The sequence below is a fragment of the Papilio polytes genome, unplaced genomic scaffold, assembly GCF_000836215.1.
Source record: "Papilio polytes unplaced genomic scaffold, Ppol_1.0 DF823957.1, whole genome shotgun sequence".
Classification (NCBI taxonomy): domain Eukaryota; kingdom Metazoa; phylum Arthropoda; class Insecta; order Lepidoptera; family Papilionidae; genus Papilio; species Papilio polytes.
Window position 1 is genome coordinate 919 of NW_013525247.1, and position 18214 is coordinate 19132.

At 32.2% G+C, this 18214-nt stretch overlaps 1 protein-coding gene across 1 annotated transcript in view; it reads right to left on the minus strand.

The window, feature by feature from the left end:
- Positions 1–2277: 2277 nt before the first annotated feature.
- The window catches only part of LOC106101754, a 47832-nt gene continuing 31895 nt past the window's right edge, over positions 2278–18214 (minus strand). Inside the window, exon 3 of the mRNA XM_013281086.1 lies at positions 2278–2355. Within this exon, the coding sequence (XP_013136540.1) occupies positions 2300–2355 (56 nt within the window). The 3' untranslated portion in view covers positions 2278–2299. The remainder of the gene's footprint in view (positions 2356–18214) is intronic.

Genomic DNA, 18214 nt, shown 5'->3' on the forward strand with positions numbered 1-18214 from the left:
TGAAACTTTAGGCATTATTTCGACATTGCAACACATTCTACATTCATTGTTGAATCACAATTTTGTGTAGATGAATAAGTGTTAACAATTAAACAGACTCTTTTTCATTTTCAGAGACCGGAGACTTGGTTTACAACACAACTAACCTAGCCCCACGTGGCAGTCACATTTTTGAAGCTTTTTTATCTGGGATCAACAATAGCATTAATGAAGACGCCGCAGCTAAGATTTCAACTCATAATAACTGCAGCTAAGGGGTTAAACTTGCACGATTCGTGTTAACTCTGAATAAGTAAGTTTAACTTCGAAGCAGCAGTTATAACAAGCTGCGATTTACTTAAGAAGACTTTAAGAAGAAGTTGACAAACTTTTTCATTCTTTTTTAGCATTTTTTTTTATTTTCTTCCTTTTTATAAAATGACCAAAATTTTACAACCATTTATCTTATTTCAAATCATGGTAATCGAGTAATGATCAAGATCAACGTTTAAATTAGTTTATCTGTTGTAATAAGGAATAACGCCATCTTGTTTCACGTTGCCTTACTAACACAAGGTAAAGGGTAGACCAGCTTCGTTGTATTTCATCAAATAATCAGCAATCTCACACCGTGGTATTGACAAGGTAATTAAACAAACAAAAAAGTTCGACTAACAAAAAAATGGGGGGGAATAAAAATGTGAATAGAAAAATTTGCTTTCGCAATTTTGGTATAAATGTAAATGTACAAAATAGCTTAAGTACTTAGATAATTTGTAGCACTTCTTTGAGTCAACTTGGAGCCGCTGCTATGATCTACTATTAAAACTATTGCATTAGAAACTTTTAAATAGCAAAATTCTATATATATGAAGATTGAACTGCCATGTAAAAAGTAACCGGCGAGTATATGTGCACAGATGTTTTTTTTTAAAAAATTATTCCTGTAATAAATACATATATACAATAATAATACATAGTAGTTTGAGCTACATCAATTAAAATTTATATTAATATACCATTAACTTTTTATAATTTGGCATTATAACCGCGACGTATGCTACGGAGCTACGAATGGTGCTACGAAAAACATATAGTTTGGTTAGTTGTGTGAAAAATTGCAGACGGGCACATAAGAATAAGAGGAAAATTAACAAGACCGTCATAAGACGTGTCATGGTGTATGGATCCGAATGTTGGGCAGTAAAAGGAATAGATGAATGGAGGCCGCATGTAGGCATAAATGTAAATGTCAAGATGTACGTGTGTTAATACATATGGATAAGATATGAAATGAGTATACTACAGCAAGTCTGAAAACAGCCCCAGTGGTAGAGAAACTAAGGGGTAAAAGGTTAGCATGTTAAGAACTTTATAAAGAGATGGATGGAGCATCTTAAATGATAAGGTAATGCTGAAACTCCAACTCACATTAAAATTTCCACCAATTTTCCTTAAAATTGTAAGCTAGAAAGCGAAATGTTTAATATTCTTTTTAAGATTTGACAGTAAACGTCAATACAGAATTGAAAAAGAACATTAGTTAAGTCGAACTTATTTTTCTTATTTGTATTGAATTTTAATATGTAAAACTGATATATAACAGATAATTACACACTGAAAGAAACAATAAAATCCAAATTAAATCCTAGAGGGCGCTTAAAAATTGTTATAGGTTTATTTCTAATTTTAATTTACTAAAAACAAACTACACTTTAAATGTTTTGCTTTATATTTAAAAATTATGCTTTTTTTACCATAAATAATATACATACATTTGTTACACACTTTATTTTTTTTCAATAAGCATTGTATTTATTTAAACATTTTACATTAAATTTATCAGCAATTTGTACAAATGTATTACTTACAAAATGACACTTATTACAAGATTCTAATAATATTGTTAAAAACAAGTTTTCGTAGGTGACTAAACTTTTATTTAAATAGATATATCTTTTAACTAACTATATAAACTTTAGTACTTTTCTACATATTAGATTCAAAACGCTGTGCAATTAAAAGCTTGTAATAAAAAAATAAAACCGACATTCTTTAATAAAATGTATGTAACTATTTCCATAAATTAACTAATGACTGTTAATTAATAATTGTAACAACTTTGTTATACAAAATGTCTCCTGGGCGTTTAAGTTTTTTATATGGGGAAACCAACTATATCAAATATGGAACCTTACAGACACGAAATAATAACAATAGTTTTAAAAAGCAACAATTTCCTTAAATATTGCTTCAATTTTAAATTACCAAACGAATTTTATAATACAATATTTTTCTTGCTGTATCTGTTTTCTTACTTTCATAATCTGCATAAGTAAACAAATATTATGAATTCATAACATTGGCAGCATTTTCCTGTAAAACAATGGAATATCGCGATTATTCCTATATTTACAAAAAAAACAAGCCTCACAAGTCTTTGAAGCCTCAAAAATACACATAAAAAGGTGCAGATATTTAAATATTGAAGATCCTCATTGACTCTTCCAAAATTATTTTTTTTATGACCAAACTGTAGCAGTAAATAAAGCTGAAATGCTGAAAAGAAACTGCAAGCTCTAGCTTTATTAAAATCCAAAATGATAACATTATCTTGATAAATAACTAAATTTCAAAACAGATTCAAAAACCAACTAAAGAACTGATCTTGAAAACAAAAACAGTGTATATTTTGCACATTTTGTTGTGACTAAACAGATATATATTAATACAAAAAAAACAACTACATTATTTAAATTGTTATTTTTAAAAATATGGCTTGAGATTATTTACAATTAACTATAAATTCTGATGGTTATATCTGTTTTTGTCTCCTTTAAAATTATGTTGAAATATGTATTTTTTATAAAAATAATATGTTTAATGAGTAACATTTTGTGTATCAACAAAATAGAGATAAAACCACCTTAGTATACAATTAAAAAAAGAATCTTGCTAAAATGATCACTTTAAAAGTTGTATTTGACCGCTGCTTTAGAAAATATTACTTCCTTTTTTTTATTTACTCACACACATTTGTTTTAAATAACTGAGGTTTTTAAACTTACCGTTATCCAAAATTTCAAAAATATGAATAAACAGTTTCACCCCTGGATAATAAAGTAGTAATAATTATTTATGTCAATAATACTGCCTTATAATTTAAAAAGTGGGCTTACCTGTAAATTAAAATATTTTGTAAAGTAGTTTGAAAAAATACTTGTAGGTTATTGTGTATAATGTTATTTCAACCATTAATAGCATAAGTATTTAAAAATTGTATTATTGTTATTAGTTTTAATAAAGCGACATTTATTACATAACTTCAAAATAACAGACGAATAATTGAGATCGGAAAAAATATTGTTTGAATGTTTAGGTTTCATTCAATGTTATTTCTTATCATTGTGTGGTTTCTATGATTCTGAACTGTTAAAAATGTTATCTAAACTATTGAAAAGCGCGCTAAAAGTTTCTAGACATGCGCAGAACAGTTTGTTTATCAACGTAACTAAGGTAAACTGTTGCCATAGCAACATTCGCAGCAAAACATCATTTTGCGCAGCTGCAACACGTGGTCCCCCCTTCCCATGCCAGTGCAAGTAGTGCTCTATGTATATGAATGCAGCGCGCAGAATCGGCAGTTGCATCGCTGATCCCGAGGGGAGGGCATCTACGACCACGCGCTGCACACGTGGATAAAAGTTTTGACAGTAAAAAACTTACTTTTAAGTGTTTTAATGCATATATGCATGTGTAAAGTATTTCTACGGTTACTATAGAACAGGTAAGTACCCATTTGTCAGTGCCCTAAAGCTCTAAGAGCGAGAGACCCGAAACCCGTCCAACTAACCTAACTTTACTTGGTGTTTAATATCACAGGTGCGGGAGTGTAGAAGTTGTTGGCGCGTATGGGTGAACGATCGCGACGGCATGGGGCGCCGACTGCGCCTTTGGACGCCCTCTTTGAAACTGAATATCCTGTATTTTTAATACATGTAGAAAAATGTTAGATGAGACTTGTTGCACGGCGTGTGCGGTGCCCGCACAGGCGCGACGGTTGTCGCCAACGATCGATCGGACAACGACCCGACGCTATCCGCATGATCCTAGAGACGGTAAAATTTGGCATACAGGCTAAGACAAATCCTGAAGGCGGACCGAAACTGGCTCTAAATACGAGTCCTCCTCGTCACTACGGCTACTGAACAACCGCACACGATGCCGAGCAGCCGATCTGGACACACGTTTCCTACTTCACTTTCAGCGCGAGTTATGTAAAGGTTTCGATTATATTTTTTTAATGTTATTAATATTCTATTTGACACATTAAAATAAAATTTAAAACTGTTATAAAAAAATGTAATAATAAATAATGTATTTAAACACTTTTTCAACGGTATTGTAGTTGTTAATACTCCTAGCGGCTCGGACGTAGTGCGAGTGGCTGCGCAGAACGCAATTTCAGTCGTAGCGGAGATGCTTGGGGTGGGGGCGCTGCTGCGCGCGCATACGACCTTGACCCGCCTTCCAATATGTTGGAAGCGACATAAATTTTTAAACAGAATTTAAACATTTGGCGTGCCCTCTACGCACATTGTAATTAATGCTGGGACGTCAATAAAAATATTTTAATTGACAAAAATACCGTGACCTTTAACCGGAAATATTTCTTTTTCATTTAAGTAACTGTAATGTAACTATCGATAATTCTTTGAAGATAGTAATAAAGGAAGGGAAACATCAATAGTCAAAAAGCTTTTCATGTAACGAAAAAATTACTATTCTCTTAAGTTAAGTTTGTTTATTTATATTGTTAGAACATAGTAACAGTTGTAGGGATATAACCGCGCGCATGCGCCGCACCGTCCATTTGACTTCCATAAGCTTCATCGCTTAATTTCAAATAGAACTTTTTACAAGGACAATTTGTGCGCGGGATAATTCAAAGCTACATACATGAATGGTTTATAAATATACATTTGTTTTTGGTCGCATTTTAGGTTACATTTTTGTTTCGTTAAGATAAACATTTTAACAGTTTCTTTTTTATTTTACATTTTTATTGTATTTAAAATTGCTATTAAAAATCACATTTAAGTTTTATGTTATGTTTAATTGTTGTGATTAATATATCAGACCTACATTAGTATAGGTAACTTTAATGATAATTATAATTGTAATAGAAAGGGTTATTTCCGTTTTGTTTGTTGTTTATTCATAAAGAAAATGTTGCTTTTTTCCTTTTATTATTAATTTGATTTGATGTCACTTCATATAGAGTACTAAAAAGGTATTGTTGACGACGCCGGTCATAAGTTTAGTTTCGACATTAGAAATATTTGTTATAAGAAATAATTTAAGTCAAAATAGGGAAATATATGTACAAGGATAGACGCACATGTGTAATCCCGATATGACAAAGCCTGGGATGCAGCGTCGGATCACAACACCATGCACAGCGACCAGCAGGGTCCAAATAGGAAACAAAGACCGCGACGTTGTTAAAACAAAAAAAATCAGTCAACTGACCCGCGGCCAGACCAAATGTTTTACAAAAGGGACCCTGACGGTATCGACTTGGGCAAAGTTGCAGCTTGTGAATCGATGTTCGGATATTGTTATCTTAAGTAAATAACATGTGCGTAATAATTTTAAATGTTGCAAATCGTGTTCATTAAAAGTATAGCAAATAAGTAACTAAAACGCCACGTGTTGGGGTCGCAAGTGAAAATTAGCAAAATATAAGGTTTGAAGTCCCAAAACGTGGCAAAGTTGTACAGATTTTTGTTATATAGAATAGAGTTAGGTTCTTTTTATATAATGAATTAGGCTAAACTTCTTAACTTTAGTTACATTTGTAAATGCTTACTTTGTTTTATACATAATAAAAGGATGGTCTTGGAAAAAGGTATCATCGGTAAACGGGATGTTCCAACCTATGAAAATGGCAGTCATTTTGTAAACCTAACGGTAGCCTCGGGGATTTGTATCGGCGCACACTTAGTGTCCTGTAGTAAAGTGTTCTATCTTTGCCCTACAAGTGCCATCCAAAGAAGCATAAGGTTTATTTATTTATAAAACCAGCGTCTCCGCCCTTGATTACTAAGAAGAAAATAATACAATCCACACCAAGCGCTCTTTATAGTGTGCCTGCGGCGATTCACGTACGCACGTCAAAGTGCTACGCAGGCCCAGTACGGCGCACACCACTGGTGCTCGCAACCTCAGGTACACACGTACGAGGCTGAAGCCATAAGGTGGCCTGCAACAGAGCGCCCGCGAAAGCGATAGGCGGGTCTGCTTCAGGCATTAAACTGGACACCGCAAGATATAGTATAGTATTTAACAACAACGCGGAAAGGGTCTGGCAAAAAAGTTTCAACTAAGTCAATAGGTTTTCCCAGGAAGATGTTTAAGGTAACCATGACGGCCTGAATTAATACTTACTAATATGAATTCTTCCTTTATTTCTAAGAATTCAAAAAGCGAACTGTTTTTTTATAAGAGAAGGGAGAAAACAAGCGCCGGGAAATCGAGACAGTTTTTCACGGTGTTCAGTTACAACAAGATCTTTGAAACTACATTATAAAAATGAAAACTAAATATGTCCGATCAATTGTCATAAAAACTGGAAAGATTTTCATGACACTATTTACCATTTAATTGGTTCAATAAGTGAGTCTCTTGAAAGCTAGTAAAAATAATAGTGGATGTACGCGTTTTAAATTAAAGGTAAAAATTAAACTGAGGAAATATGTGTTCGCCCTTATTACAACAAAATTAAGCTGTTTAATGGAAAACAGGCGACACAGTTTGATTACATAGTGACAGGCTTACCCATTGCTTACAAGTATATCAGGTGAATTGCTTTTTCAAATTAATAATTAAGATAACATTATCATCATCTTCGGCCAATATCTCAAGAAGCTTTCGCTAGACAGTGGGATTTAGGGCCCGATTCAAAAGGCAGTTATTTTAGAAACCGCGCGCTTAGTGAGGATACTTGTCTCTGCAGCCCTGACCACTGGTTGCTTGAGACATATTCCAAATCGGTGGTGCTCACTTTTTATAAAATGTGTTTATTATTTTGTGTTTTTAAAAATCATGTAAAATGTATTAATTGCTAAGTAAGAAAATAAAGATACATGTAGATAATATGTTTTTTTAAACCGTATTTAAAATGTGGTCTACATTATGATAATACCAAGTAATATTTAATGAAGGGGGTAAATATATTAAACACGAATCTTTACCAACAGAACAAAAAAAATCACAACAAAATCTCCTCTTCTATTTATAGTGTAAATGTACATTGTTAGGCAAAAACTCGAGAGACTAAGAATTCTCCACTTGAGAAAATCTGCAAAGGCTTGGACTTGGACATGAATAAAAATAGATGTTATTCACAGAGGCTTTTAACAATACAACTCTTGAGATAAATGACGTCGACATTTAGGCCAACAGTAAAAAGAAGACCAAATAAATACGTAAAATGTAAACCGAAGTGATTGTGATAATATGTAAAAGCATTGAAATTAATAAAATATTAAAGAAAGAATTTTGCAGACAAAACTTTAACCTACTATAAAGGGAGTTTGAGTTTAAACAGTACCTGATACCATTATTTCCACTTGCATGGGGCAACTCTTTCTCGTGCAAATAATTAATCGGCCAATGCCATAGTACATTCACGATGAAAGCGTTTTTTTTTTAAATATCTCTTCATACGTATGTAAGAAAATGTTATTACTGTTTACGCTAAAAAAGAAGTTGTAACTTGTTGCCACATATTTAAGAAAGAGCAAAAAGTGCTTAAGCATCTTCAACAAATTTTACTTTAATATACGTTAGAAAAGATTTTCACTACCACAGATTATGAACGTTTATTTTTACAGGCGTGAACCGGACGAATTTCAAAAACACCTTTAAAAGAGCACTAAGTGCAAGGAAAAGAGGATTAAAACATTTTCAAGTAGAGCACCTCGGCTCTCACTTCAAACGCCACAAGTGATTTTCCTTCAAACTGTTGCGATAATTTTATCTACAAAATAATAAACAAGACTCCTTTAGCAAATACCAAAAACAGAATCGATTAATAATTTAGCTTTCCCAACTTTAAGTATCAAGTTAGTAGTTAGTTAAACAGCTACATAAATAACGTGTAAAGTAAGATAAGATACTGACTTCTCGAATATACAGGATGCTCTAAGCCCCCAAAGGAACCGAGCGCTCAAGTTTGGAAATTTAATTAGACGAAACTCCTTCATTCGGTTTGTATATTCAAAGTTTATATTTTCGATAACTTTATACAAGTTTGGTTCCCGCAATTTTGTTGACTTATAAATTTTGTTTACAATTTTCTACTTCTGTTTATAAATTAAAATTGCAAGTTGTTTTAAAATTTTGTTAAACTTGTAATTTATACATTCCATGTTTAAAAAAAAGATGTTCCAAAAATACCTGCTGGAACCTGGAAAAAACAAGGCAATCTTTAACAGTTTCCTTGTTCAAATTACGAACGAGGGTATTAACTTTGCTCGCATTATTTTTATTCTCTGCCTGACTGACAAGAAGATTACGTTTTGCTAGTTGCTTGTTCCACAAATATTACCACCATAACCAACCTCCTTCGCCCTTTTTCCTTATTAAACTTGTTCCGCTCTTTTGGAACATTATGGTTTAAAATTCACTTAGAGTGGAGCACTGACACTCAGGCAAGCGAACCTTCGAAAGGGGAGTTAGTCGCCAATGTTTAAAGAAAACAAACAACGATAGTTAAGCAATTAAGTAAACTAACTGAATAAACTGCAAACATCGAGGTGACTTAAAAACAGGTACGCGCTGCGCAGAATCTCTCTTCCGTCTGTACATTCCGTCAGGTAAGTCCCGCAAGTATTCGCTCCGAGTTGAACTTCTACCTTGGTATAAGTGTTTCAATAAGTTATGGTGTTATTCATGTAAACCAAAAAACTATGGTCACCACGTTTCTGGATAATAATCTTAATTCAACTAAAGTCGCGGATACTCCACTACCCGTTGGGACGATTACAGTTGAGGATAGTGAACATTTTAAAGATTTTCGAGTCTACCAAACTCTTATAGGCTCTTTAACGTATATTGCGATATATACTCGTTCAGATATCCCATACGCAATGAGTGAGATATTTAAGCCAATTTGAGTTACTTAGTTTTCCCTCTAAGCAGTCTGTTATATATCTGTTATATACAAATATTTAGTGTACGCCATCAGGAGTGAGGTGTATGGTATTGTATTTGATGTTGAGAAACAAGGTTTTATTTACAAGTTATCGATCGTTTTTTTTACATTTTTAAATTGTTGTTTTTGTTTCATGTGTGTGTCACATGTTTCTTTTTTGATATGACAATTTATAAAAATGTGAACAGACAAAAATATATTTTTCACTTCGTAAGCATATACGGATCGTTTCAATTCACCCCACCTCCATTTCTTAACATTTATCCTTTCTCACAACTCCCTTGAATTTTTCACCTTTAGTAGACAGCTTTCAGCTGGAGCCATTCTTTAACATATAACAACTCTGCCAATTTTTAAAACAAGTACGAAGTACCGAAAAGTTTCGAAAAAATATGCAGACTAAGATCCGTAACCCGAAGACTCCTTTTTGAAGGTGCTCTTTAAAAAGACCCTTTTCCATTTCACCTAAAGACACTATACTTAAGTGTTGTTCAAGTAACCATGAAACTACTGTGAGAGATATTAAATGTCACTAAACGTATACTAATCATAGAGTGATCGTTCAAGTGAACTTATCTCCACCCCTTTTTTCCCTCGTAATATATTCCTATAACATGTAGATATAAGCCCCACAGTTTCCAAAGGCGTTTAAAGATCGATAACGCCATTCGCATGTAGCCACGTTTGGTGCAAAGAAGTAAAGAAACTATTGCACGAGAAGAGCGAAATTATACTTTGCGATCTTTTACATTCATCGTTCATCTATACTAATATAATAAAGCGTAAACACACACTTCTTTGTTGCCTAAGATGTCGGCAATTACAGCATATTTTTGGATAACTCTTCCTTTAATAAAAAGCCCTACACTTCCGTTACACTTTAGGCTATATATTTTCACGCCATTACACTTAAGGATTATTTTGGATAAAAACCTCAATGTGGGAAAGAGACCATAAGTTTCTGCCAACATCAAGGAATCAAGGTGCCATGGTTTGACATCATGTCATGTCATTTGGACATTTGCAATTGATAATTTGACAAATGTAAACAATGAAATGAAATTTTTATAATTTTATGCGGATAAAGTCGCACGGGAACAGCTAGTTTAATATAAAACCCGAATTAGTCATTGAGGAAAATGAGTATATTAGTCTCTTTCTTAATAAGTAAATAGATGAATCAAAATGTCTCTTGAAATATTAAACGACGTCATTGATTAGTTATTACATTTATTTATTACAAACAACGAACTATTTTGGTTCATGTATCCAACAATCATTATCTCACATCAATTTTCATTTATGACAGCGAAATTTCTTCAAACGAAAATAACACCTGCACCATTTTCATTTTTCCTTTCTAATGTGTTTTTATCAGTCAAAAAAGAATTCACTGCAAGCTACCGTTCACGTTAAATCATAATTGAATACAATATAATCAATCAATCATGGTACGCGTGTATCCCAAATTGGTATCTAATTCGATTGAGCCACTAGTAGGTTAATTGTCAACCACCTGCATCGTGTTAATTAAACGCGTTGATGACAATCTAGCACATAATAGACTATTAGTTACTATCGGTGATTGGCAAATTATAAGAGATAAATCAATTTAAAGCTGTTATCTCAGTAATACTCTATACCTTTCACATGTTTCCGAGAGGAAGTATAAGTATGAGACTTAAAGATCAGTCTTTAAATTAACCGAATTTTGTTAACGACTGATGATTATTAGCTGCAATTGTAACGTATCTAATAATAGACAATTAAATCATCATCGCCAGCTCACTATATGTGCCCACCGAGGGGCTCGGAGCCTACCTTAATAAAGGGTGACTAGGCCATAGTCAACCACGCTGGCCAACTGCGGGTTGGTTGACTTCACACATATCTTTGAATTCCTTCGCCGATATGTGCAGGTTGCATCACGATGTTTTCCTTCACCGTAAGAACGTCGGGTAAATTCGAAAAATCGAAAATCACATTGGTACATGGCGGGATTCGAACCCAAGACCTGCAGATTACAAGTCAAGTGTTCAAACCACTGAGCCACCGACGCTCCTTTACAATTAAATGCCGATGTCGATTTACCGCATTTTCCTCCTAAAGTAATTACATTAATATTTAAAGTCATTAACCAAATATTTTTGTCACTAACTGACATACACTTGTTATAATGTTTTTCATCCAATACTGTTTATATATATTCATGAAAACATCAATATAGATGGTTATGTGTAATTGATTAATGAGGTTTATCAAAAATCGCATTGCAAAACTTTTTCGACGGGCGTTGGAAAACAATGCAAAGTGCTGCGGCCAGCGAAAATTGGATAGCTTCGAGCATTCAAATCTGAAATAACTCAAATGCCTACGCCAGAGCCATCAAGATCCGACATCACTTACCCTCTTCAATATCGGACCCATTTCAATAGCGAATAAAACCTCCAACGGTTTTAACACCAGGAACTATGCACAAACGTGAAAATAATTTGAATATTGGAATTTTTATTTGAGGCGCAGAAAATGCACGGTTTTCATTTAACGTCACTTTTAACTTATTAATGAGATAACAAAAATTGGTGATAAAACTTGTGGTGATGGATGAAAATATATTATTAGTAGATAAGTTTTCAAAGTAATAAATGAAAATCAGAATTAGTAGACATTAGAAATATGTAAAGGACAAATTAATAATAAAAACTTGTTTCCAATCAAAGAGAAGATTCCTCGAACAAGAATGGAACAAAAGCTTTTGTCACGAAATTAACGCCGCTTTTGTAGAATAATTTAGCTGGCAATAAAGTTCGGTACTACTCCTTCATTTTTAATTTGTAATAAAGAAATTTTCTATTTAACCTTTATACGTACGTAAGTCCATAATTACATTTCCATTAAAATAAATATTTCAGAAGAATTATAGTATATTTGAAGCTTTACCTTCAAAGTATTACCTTTTTAATGTAAGAATAATGAAGTATTTACGCTATAAAGGAAGCAATATTGTCTTAATACATCATAAAGCCGCTTCAACAGGCGAGTTTTGTTTTAAAAATTATTCCCAGCTATTTAAATTGTAAAGAAAACTTCCTCGGCAACCTTGCTTCGTAGTCGTCTCAGTATCTTAACTTGACTTTAATTACGGAGAAAATTAAAATTTATAGTTTCAATTTATCACGTTACTGCCTGTGTGCAGCTATTTAATAATTCTGTACATTAAAAATTAATAGGTTTTATGAGAAAATGTAAGAAGGAATTTTCTATTTTATAAAATAATTCCTTCTTCATAAAACGAGAACGTTGTTATACACCCACGGTGGTCTTGTTACAGCTTTCCAACGCTAAATAATGACGAAATTAATTACCGTAACCTACTTTCTTTACTTTGAATTACGCTTTTAAGTATTCGTGGTTAGATTTCATTTCTATACAAGCTGCCGCACGCTACTCCGTCCGCGTGAAGAAAAAAATCGCGGTATACTTTTTAAAACCCGATAAACCTATGAACGTATAGACAATAAATGTAAGGGAAATCTAAAACACTGGATTGAATTTTTAAATGACATTAGTATATTAAATTTATTGACGGTTAAGATGTAGTGTTGCAATATTCTTGAAGGTCGTGTCGCCCTCAAAACAGGGTTTTGCGCGTTCCTTACAATCTGTACTATTATAATAAAGCGTAAACACACACTTCTTTGTTGTCTAAGATGTCGGCAATTACAGCATATTTTTGGATAACTCTTCCTTTAATAAAAAGCCCTACACTTCCGTTACACTTTAGGCTATATATTTTCACGCCATTACACTTAAGGATTATTTTGGATAAAAATCTAAATGTGGGAAAGAGGCCATAAGTTGCTGCCAACACGGTTGTCGTCATGTCATGTCATTTTGACATTTGTAATTGATAACTTGACAGATGTAAACAATAAAATAAAACTGTCATAATTTCATGCGGATGAAGTCGCACGGGAACAGCTAATAAAAAATGAAAATGAAAACTTCAGACTTTTCTTTTCATGTTTCCCAATACGATTGTTCAGTGCAAAATACCTCTTTGGCTGTCAAGCAGTATGAATGATCACCAAGACATTTGCGTGGTGTTTTATTAAAAGAGATAGAGAAGAAAAAGACACATAAAGGTCAAGATGTAATCTTGATATCGTTTTTTATAATTAAGTGTAAATATATAAAGTGTATGTGTTAAAGTTTATGTTGGTTCAAGAAATGTATTGATTTTGTATTTTTGGCTGCCACGCTGTCGGTAACAAGTTAAATAATGAGTGCATATAAAAATGCCCCAGTAAAGAATTAGATTTATGTAAGACAAAAAAAATACACACACAACTAGCAGTACTAAAACCATCATACAAATGCTCAAAACCAAAATAATACCGAGGAAAAATTAAATTTATTTCCCACTTTTAAATCCGAACCTATTTCAACAGGCAGAGCGAAGAGAGCCTCTACTATCCTAAAAAGTTTAAAAGATTTTGGTACACTTTAATCAAAAAATGTTACTCTTTCGACATTTGTTAAAATTGTTAACAGCAATTGTGTTTAATCAACAAGAAAAGCTTATTGTTGACACAAATTAAGTTACTGATGCAATCTCGGATCAAGCTACGGCAACACAACATATTAGGCACGTAATAGCATTATTGTTCACTACAAATTGCCTAATAGAGGAGCTACAACGGAACGTGTTAATATATTCCAGACACGGCATGTCTATAATGCATAGTACATTATGTCTTTAGACATATCATTACTAATGACTAAGTTGTTATTAGCATAACAACGTATAGCGGTTTTAATTCGTTTCAAAATTAAAATGTATTTTATCTTTATCATTTTATAAAGCGTTATATTTTTTTCATTATAAAGTGTAAACACACACTTCTTTACTATGTAGAAAGTCAGCAATCACACTATATTTTTGAATAATTCCTTTAATGCTAACCCCTTACTTTCTACAAAATCAATAAACCAATTGCAGGGAAGGAGCAAGATCACTACGGTAACGATAATAGTTCTCTGAAGTTCAATGTCATTTTGTAATTGAATTTGACATTTGCACATGAAAATTTTAAAAATGTAAACATAATAAAGTTTTTATAATTTCACGTGGATAAAGCCGCACGGGAACAGCTCGCATAAAATAACAAAGATTAAAAAATGCTTTACGATGTAGTTACTTACTAATTGTTTAATACAATAAAATAAACAAAGTATCGTAACTAGCAATAATATTATACTTTATGCAAAGAAACATTAAAAAGCTGTGAAATCCTTTAATTTCAAATTAAGGTTCTCGTGATCATACTCTGTGTTGTTGGCGATGTAATAATCCAATATTGTATATGCATTCTCTTTTTGATACATTTTTGTATTTAGAATATAAAAATAAATTTTTGTTTCTTTTTTGTAAAAATCATTTTTCTTAAATAAATTTTCAATTCGGTTGCTAGGCTTTATTTGCTACAAAATTTATTTTAAAGTTTATCTTATTATTTTCATTGCTCGTATATACCATCGAAGTTAACACTTTACAAAATGCATTAGGTACCACTACCTACACTTAAAATGAATATAAATAGAACGCGCAACACTTAAGTAATATTTCAAAAGTTCTGAAATATACTTCAAGAGCCACCTGATAGCCACCAGTGGTATTTACATATTTTAAGAGTTTTGTTAAGTGCCGACGTATCTTAGTGTTTACAACTTTAAATTGACAAAAATAGCAGTAAAGTCCTCTAACAAATTTCGGACTTAAACCCCACTTCGGCTGTAATAAATCTTTTAGATTTGTATAATAATTGATTTGTAAAAAGTAAAAACGAAATCCGGTACCATAAACAGCAAGTACTCCAAGACGCAAAAGTAAAAATTGATAATGTGTCAATTACATAAACTTGTTCACTTTTTTAAAATAGTTTTTATTCATTTTGCGGTGTTAAATTCATAATAAAATCCATTACTCGGCGCTCGGTAACGCGGCGTCGGAACGTCGCACCTCCGAGAATAATTCGCTTACGACGGTAAACCTTTTACCACCGTCAATTTCTGACGCTATGAAATATCGCTTCAATTTGCCCTGGCCGCGTTCTCGTTTAACCTAATTCCTCCCGTTTAAAACTATTTCAAACGTTTAATTATTTAGCTGCTTTTTTGTAATATTTAAATCCCTTTATATTCAATAAAAATAAATGACTTTTTGATGATGTCTTCTTGTCAAAAATTGGTAAATTAATATTTATTACGCAGATTTCTTCTACAAGTAATTTCTTCATAAACATTGTAGTGTTAATTGCATTGTATAGTACTTGGTAAGTATAGTTATAAATTACAAAGTCTCTGTTAAGTACGTTGCAAGTGTATTTATTGTCAGGACGTGCCTGCGAGCTTTGGCATCCGAAGAAGTTTGAAACTTGAGCGCGGTCGACTCCTGCTCGGCTTGCCTAATGTACTGAGAGACACTTACTCTTCCTTAATGGCCTTCCTCTCTGCTGCCGTTTAAAGTATTGCTTTTTTGCGATTTAAGAATTCTGTTACGTTGACTTTGTTATTACTTATTACCCTATCTACTTTATGTAACTTTATTTAGGTAATTATTCAAATTTTAAAAGTACCAAACAGAGGTGAGATATCAAGATATTTTTCGTTTTCACGGGTCACCCCTACAAATTCTCGTCCGGGATAACCGATCATTACAGAAGAAGTAACGACGACGACGAAAATTTTTAACGACGACGAAAACGAAGATAAACCAATAAAGGTGGTTGAAGGTTGGAGAGCCATGCAGTTTAGTAATCCATTTTATGATATTAATTTACTGCCAAAATTTACTGGAGACAAACAAAAAATAATTATAGCCCAACGTTGTTTATCTGGTACAGCAGAGTTATGGGTTAAGACAGAAAAGTTTGTATATGATTAAGAAAGCATTGAACGAAAATGAAATTGAAATGTTTTTAACTTTTGTAGCATTTTGTGGGAGTTTTTACATGTTTTGTTACTAGTAGGCAACACTTTACACAAGTAGGATAGGTTTCTTAATATGGGAACAATGTGTATTTAAATTTCATAAGGAATTGTACAACTGATGTTTAAGTATGACTTCTCATCTCGATAACATCGTTTCGTAACATCGTAGGATATATGAAATAGGAGATTGTATAAAATGTGATTGTTTAATGAAGATAGTGTGTCAATAACCCAACACCTCCTAAGTCCGGGAATGGATTATTACTAAATTCAAAAGGAATTCAAATCAATATTAAAAAACAAAGAAATTTTGGAAAATAAAGGAAAGTTCATTATATTTAGTTGCATATATGAAAAACAACTAGTTCTAAATTTTAAAACAATCATGGAAATTGTCAAAAAATTAGATTTGATTTTTGATTTTCGTATACGTGAATTGTAAAAAAATTTTTCGAAACGTATTTCGAATTTTTCGAAAAGTATTCAGGAAATATTTTGGAAGATATAAATTTACTACAAAAATTATAATCGGAAATAGGAAATTCAGAAAACAAAATTTCTGAAAATTTATTTATGCAAAAAAAAGTTATAAATTCACTGCCGGAAAATTGAATACATCCAAAACAATTTGGAATAATTTACAGATCGAAAATAAAAATCTGGAAGAACTTACGAGAAGGATAAAAGATGAACTAGAATTTACTCAACAAGGAGAGCAAAATATGGAAACAAATGAAATTCTGAAAGGGAAGCAGAAAAATTGTTTTATCTGCAACAAAACTGGACATATATCAAGATTTTTCAAAAATAAAAAGTCCAACAATTGCAACAAATTTGGGCATACTACAGATGAATGCTACAGAAAAAAAAATGTAGCAAATGTGGTAAGAAACGATATGTATGAAAATTTTGTAGAACATATAATCAGCAATAAACAAAGTCAAGAAGTACTGAAATCTTTAGATATAAATTATATTTACAGTTGTTTTTTAAAAATCCTTATGTCTCTTTTATAGTTTTGTTTTTGTTAAATTTATTTATTAGCTTTTATTTTTGGTTTAATTTTATAATAAAATTAATTAATTATGGTTCGTACGAAAAGATATTACTAAATTAGAAATGTGATAAATAATAAAAGGAGAAAATGATTAAATTCAAATGATGTTATTAGTAACTGAATTTAATATTTAGTCAAGGAGGTTTTTTAGCTAAACTTTAAGAAGTTTATGGAGTCGAGAAGGAGATTAAAGATGAAACTTAGAAGTTTATAGTGAGTCGAGAAGGTGTCTAAGTTTTAAAATAAACATATAGAAGATAAATAACCAGTTAGTGAATTTTTACTGTAAAAGCTGTTGGAAGATATAAGGCTAGTCTTGTTGCTAGAGGTTTTCAACAAAAATATAAGGTCGATCATGATGAAACATATAGTCCTGTTATAGATACTACTTCTCTGAGAATTTTAGTGTCTATTGTAGCTGCTAAAAGTTTTAAAATTAAAACAGTTTGAAACTCAGACTGCGTTTCTTCATGGCAATTTAAATAAAACTATATACATTAATGTTCCAAAAGGTTATAATAATTGTGAGGGTAAATGACGTTTGAAACAAGCTTTTTCATAAGATAGTTTGGGAAGTAATTTCTAGTAGAATTTATGGAAATGTTAAAAAGTATAAAAAGCGTTAATGAAAAACATTTTTCTTTTTATAATTTAGTACTTTTGTTCCATTTTGTGAAACGATATGTAGGTGTGTTTTATTCCTAAAGCACTCAGCCTAGGCTGTGGCCCAGGCCACGACGTAACCATAGGACTGCGTTCTTTTGGGAGGAGGCACACACACCTTAAATTAATATGCCGTGAATAATCCTTCTGATAAATAATAAAAAGGTACGTAAACTCAAGCAAGTCCTATACAACTGTTTGTACAACAGCTTTTACTTTACTTAAGACTTCAGAACTTACTATAGTCTACTTTGGGGTGTGGGCAGACTGATAGTCGAAAACTAAAAAGGCGTCGGTGATTC